Source organism: Salvelinus fontinalis, chromosome 17 (genome assembly GCF_029448725.1).
Source record: "Salvelinus fontinalis isolate EN_2023a chromosome 17, ASM2944872v1, whole genome shotgun sequence".
NCBI classification, from domain to species: domain Eukaryota; kingdom Metazoa; phylum Chordata; class Actinopteri; order Salmoniformes; family Salmonidae; genus Salvelinus; species Salvelinus fontinalis.
In genome coordinates, this window is record NC_074681.1 from 40,701,370 (window position 1) to 40,707,369 (window position 6,000).

General features: G+C 40.2%; 1 protein-coding gene across 3 annotated transcripts in view; it reads right to left on the reverse strand.

Moving 5' to 3' along the window:
- Window positions 1–4,968, reverse strand: part of LOC129814386 (ephrin type-B receptor 3-like) — a 41,138-nt gene extending 36,170 nt beyond the window's left edge. The window contains exon 1 of one of the 3 annotated variants that reach the window (XM_055867483.1): window positions 4,234–4,968. In XM_055867483.1, coding sequence (XP_055723458.1) covers window positions 4,234–4,297 — 64 coding nt within the window. In that variant the 5' untranslated portion in view covers window positions 4,298–4,968. The remainder of the gene's footprint in view (window positions 1–4,233) is intronic. The other 2 variants (XM_055867484.1, XM_055867485.1) reach the window with 2 other exon arrangements.
- Between the last annotated feature and the right edge of the window lie 1,032 nt (window positions 4,969–6,000).

Here is a 6,000-nt window from a genome sequence, read left to right on the forward strand (position 1 = left end):
CTCCCTGGGATTTGGCCAGCGTGGCATAACCCAACACACAGGATATGTGCTAGTCAGAACTAGGAAACTCTGAAATGTCCGACCTGCTAAACTACAGTAGTTGGCCAAAGCACGAGTATAAATACAACCAGTTAGCAAGTCGACTAAACCATGAACTCAGCACAAACCGCAGACCTGGTTTGCCAACCCTCCTGATGTACAGTACCAGTCACAAGTTTGGACACACCTACTCATTCAGGTGTTTTTCTTTATTTTTACTATTTTTGGTAACAGACATCAAAACTAAACAAAATAACAAGTATGGAATCATGTAGTAACCAAAAAAAGTGTTAAATCAAAATATACTTGATCTTTTAGATTCTTCAAAGTAGCCTCCCCTTTGCCTTGATGACAGCTTTGTACACTCTTGGCATTCTCTCAACCAGCTTCACTGGTTGAGAGAATACTTTCCTGTGGATATTTTGTCTCAAATTTCAAGCAGCTGAAGGAAAAACTGCCCAGACAACAGGTAGAGATAGTTCAAATGTAATTATATTCAACAGTCTGGCTTGTAAGGAAATTTTACATGATTTTGCACTCCAATGTTTTAGGCTGTATATACCAATTACATTGTGTATTACAGTCGGCTTGATCAGACAAATCTAAAGAAATAGAAACTTGCCTACATGTATCTTTGGACTGTCATTTTGTATGTGTCCAATGACACACACCATTGATTGCTATTGACTGGCTAGCAACTGGGAGAGTATGATCCTCTGGTAATTACAATACGATTAGTATTGTTTGTGTTCCTGAAACGACTACATATAAGTTAAGTATTTTGAAAGGAGAGAAAGCTTCAGGATATTAGAGGATTTGTTTCTTCCTTCCTCTTTAAATTGCTAGAGATATTGGCTTTTCCCTACAGAAAGAAAATGTATAGACTGACGGTAAAGCTTTTAACACTGAGCATGTTGTAATGTTTGGCACCTATTTTGAACATATATGAACAGTCAGTATATAACCGCCCCATTAGTGTAATATCAAAGACACTGGTAACTAGCTCCTATCTGTGGTAATACCCTGTGTACTTTGTGAGAACCAAAATACAGTATATGGGTGTTTTATGTAGGATTAATACTCTATGTCAAATCGAGCTGTATCGTGGGCTTGGTCAAGCAACCCAACATAAGTACATGAGGAAATACTCAACTAGTGGGTGTAATAACACAGCAAAGGGTACTTGACAATAGCGACAGGGATGCAGCTGCAATGACGTGTGATACATATGGGTGACACGTGGAGGACCGAAAATGCATGGGGCGTCCCTGCTTTCCTTTGTGGGGAGATCTATACCAAGGAACTGTTGCTGTGTGTGTTGTGTGTATGTTCTCATTGGTCAGTTTTCATAGAATAAATCCAATGTGTGACTCAACCACAGCACGATGCAGTGGTGTGATACAAAACAGGCAGTACCGAATAGTATGAACATAAATGATAACTTTGTATCCTAACAATCGATCTACTCTATCCATTTTCAACTGTGGCAACAGAGGCGTTTTAGCAAAAACACATTTTTAAGCCTATTACAGTTAAAACCTGCAATGAAAATAACAGATTTTTGTATGTGCCATGCAATTGGCAAAATAAAGCTGCGCTTCATCTTATTATACAATGTAATATTCAAACATAATCGCATTTTTGGCAGTTCATCGTGGCTTGCAAACACCCACATTCTTTGGAAACATCTAGGCTACTAGTCTGATTAATCAGGCTGTAATACGCAATGAATTGGTATATACAGCCTGAAACGAATGCCTGTAAAAATCATGTAAATGTTCCTTACAAGCCAGAATACAATTATATCTAAACTTATTCTACCGGTTGTCTGGGCGGTTTATCCTTCAAGCTTTTCGAAATTTGAGACAAAATTTCCACAGGAAAGTATTGTTTACCTGATTTTCTATAGAGCCTGTAGGTACATGGTTCAGTGACATCTGCTGATGGCTTTTTAAATGAATTTGATTGATTGAGTTCAGCATCAAGGTAAAATGTGTTTTACATTGGATATTCAGTTCTCTTGTCAATAGCTATTGAACCAAGCATGCCATGCCATTTGTTTTAACCAGGCAAGTCAGTTAAGAACAAATTCTTATTTACAATGACAGCCTAACCCGGACAACGCTGGGCCAATTGTGCGCCGCCCTATGGAACTCCCAATCACAGCCGGTTGTGATACAGCCTGGAATTGAACCAGGGTCTGTAGTAACACCTCTAGCACTGAGATGCAGTGTCTTAGTGCGCTGCGACACTCGGGAACCCGACATTGAAAATTATATATTCGGACACCTTTTTTGTGTGAATTTCATTATTCTTAAAAAAATATATATTTACATAAAAGATCCTTTTTTTAAACCACCCAACAAAAAAGGTGTTGATTGTTCTCCATCCTCCCCTGATTCAGAATATACAATATTCAGTGTCATGGTAGGCTTGGTTCAATAGCCATTGACGAGAGAAAAACGAATGTCCAGTACAAAATTAACTTTACCTAGGTGCCAAACATATACAAAAGTATTCAAGCCCCTTGGATTTCTTCACACTTTATTGTGTTACCAAGTGGGATAACATTTGATTTAATTTTCCTTTTTTGTCAGCAATCTACACAAATTGCTATTTTCAAGTCATGCCATAGAGCAAGCAGATTTAAGTCAGAACTATAAACTTTGCCACGCAAGAACATTCACTATCTTCTTGGTAAGCAATTCCAGTGTAGATTTGGCCTTTTGTTGTAGGTTATTGTCCTGCTGAAAGGTGAATTCCTCTCCTAGTCTCATGTGTAAAGCAGACTGAAGCAGGTTTTCCTCTAGGATTTTGCCTGTGCTTAGCTCCATCCCATTTCTTTTTATGCTGAAAAAATCCCCAGTATTCGCCGATGCTTGCAAATAAGGCCGCAGTTATTCAGCGATGTGTTGTGTTGGATTTGCCCACAAACATAAGACATTGCATTTATGCCAAAAAGTGCATTCCGTTTTTGCAGTAATATTTTTGTGCCTAAAGATGCATGTTTTGGAAAATTTTGATTTAGTATATTTGTGTTCTCCTTTTCACTCTGTCATTTAGGTCATTATTGTGGAGTCAGTACAATGTTGTTGATCCATCCTCAGTTTTCTCCCATCACAGCTTTTAAACTTTGTAGCTGTTTTAAAATCCCCAATGGCCTCATGGTAACATCCCTAAGCAGTTTTCTTCCTGTCCTGCTGCTCAGTTCAGCAGGATGACTGTATCTTTGATGTGTCTGGGTGGTTTAATACATCCTCTATAGCATAATTATTAACTTGACCATGCTTAAAGAGATATTCAATGTTTGATTTGTTTTTGTTACCTATCTACCAATCACTGCCTTTCTTTATGAGGCTTTTGAAAATTTCCCTCAACTTAGTAGTTGAATCTGTGCTTGAAATGGAATAATTGACTGAGAGAACTTTAACCTTTTATTTAACTAGGCAAGTCAATTAAGAACAAATTCTTATTTACAATGACGGCCTACTCCAGGCAAACATGGACGAAGCTGGGACAATTGTACACCCCTCAATCACGGCCATATGTGATCCAGCCTGAATTCGAACCAGTGACGCCTTAGACTGCTGCGCCACTTCGGGAGCCAAACTTACAGATGTAATGTATGTATGGATGGGGGACAGAGGAAGGGTTAGTCATTAAAAAATAATGTCCAATCCTAATATTGCACAGAATGAGTCCATGTGATTTCTTAAGCTAAATGTTACACTTGCACCAATTTAGGCTTGCTGAAAACGTATGCAACGACTATATTTGTTAGATTTTTTTTATAGCATCATATATATAAATAAAAAACCACGTCCACTTTGACATGAACGTATTTTGTGTAGATTGTTAAAAAAAAGAAGACAATTACGTTCATTTTAATCACAATACAATGTGAAGAAATCAAAGGGGTCTGAATACTTTTGCAAGGCACTGTACCTAACAGCCCTCTAAAAAGTCGGGTAAACAATATTTCCTGTGGATATTTTGTCTCAAATTCCGAGTACAAATGTCATTTTATTCAACATTCTGTCTTGTGAGGTAAATTTACACGATTTTGCAGTCATTAGTTTCAGGCTGTATATACCAATTAATTTTGTATTAGAACCTGATTAATCGGAATGATGCTACGTGTGAAAGAAAAGTTCAAACAAAAGTGTAGTATATTAAATTATTTTACATACATACCTTCAACAGCTAATACCACGGGAAGCACAACGCTGCATATCCACAGCAAGTAATCCATTGTCATAAACTAGGATCTTGCAACATTAATAAAGGTTTTGCCTGGACCCTTCGGATGGTGCCACACAATACACAGCACCTAAACCACCGGAGACGTAGAACCTTTTACACGTCTCTTTATTCTCATGTCTTGAATTAATGCATAATAAAACCATTCCACTAGCCTACATCCAATCGCCGAAAGTAGTAATCAAGCAATTTTTGTTATTCATTCATTCAAATCATCGGCCAAATCCACGGAGAAACAGCAAAGCTATGGAGCATTACAATGCGCTTTCTCTCCGCCTTTCTCGCGCTTTATCGATGCCAAATTGTAGTCCAAAAGCGCATCTATACACTCGCACATTGCTCCAAAAATACTGCAAATCTTTTTTTTTCTTCGGAAAAACTCAGTAATCCACTTCGCGGACTCAGTTGTAGCTGTTGCTCCTCAAGGAGTGTTCGTTGGAATGGCAATTGGGACTGCCGAGACAGAGGGGGGCTGGGGCGTGTGGGTGAAGGGGTGGGAGAGGGGGGTTGTCGGCTGTGGAGCAGCTGCCTTGCTCTCCGAGTCACACCCCTGCCGAGACGCAGAGAGAATGTCGTCTACTTTGGGGACCAGCATCAGAGACAAGAGAAAAGCCTTGGTTTATGTGGAGGTTCTGTTCATTCAAATCCTACCTGTCTGAATCAATCAATTTTCGATACAAAACGAACTGTGGATAGGTGACGAATGTCAATATCTACGCCTCGTTTTGAAATGGATAGATAGCGCCTCCCGCGGGTTATTGAGTGTCCAATCATATTTTATTTGTCACATGCTTTGTAAACAACAGGTGTAGACTAACAGTGGAATGCTTACGGGTCCTTTTCCAACAATGCAGAGTTAAAGATAAAAATGAAAAATAAATCGAAATTGTGACAATAGGAATAAATATACAGTGAATAACAAATAATAATAATGAGTAAAATAACATGGCAATATACAGGGAGTACCAGTACAGAGTCCATGTTCTGGGGTATGAGGTAATTGAGGTAGATATGTACATATAGGTAGGAGTAAACTGACTAGGCAACAACATAGTAGACAGTAGCAGCAGCGTATGTGGTGAGTGTGAAAGTGTGTGTGTGGCGTCAGTATGCATGTGTGAGCATATTATGTGTGTGTGGCGTGTGTGGTGTGTGTATTTGTGTGTTGGGGTGTCAGTGTAAGTGTGTTTGAGTGTGTGGGTAGAGTCCAGTGTGAGGACACAGAGTCAGTGCAAGTAGTCCGGGTAGCCATTGATTAGCTATTTAGCAGTCTTCTTGGCTTGGGGGTAGAAGCTGTTCAGGGTCCTGTTGGTTCCAGACTTGATGCAGTGGTACTGCTTGCCGTGTGGTAGCAGAAAGAACAGTATATGACTTGGGTGGCTGGAGTCTTTGACAATATCTTGGGCCTTCCTCTGACACCGCCTGGTATAGAGGTCCTAGATGGCAGGGCCATACACACCACCCTCTGTACCGTCTTGTGGCCGGGTGCCTTGCAGTTGCCGTACCAGGCGGCGATGCAGCCAGTCAAGATGCTCTCAATGGTGCAGCTGTAGAACTTTTTGAGGATGCCAAATCCTTTCAGCCTCCCGAGGGGGAAGGGGCGCTGTCGTGCCCTCTTCACAACTGTGTGGGTGTGTGTGGACCGTGTTCATTCCTTAGTGATGTGGACACTGAGGACCTCGAAGCTCTCGACCCGCTCCA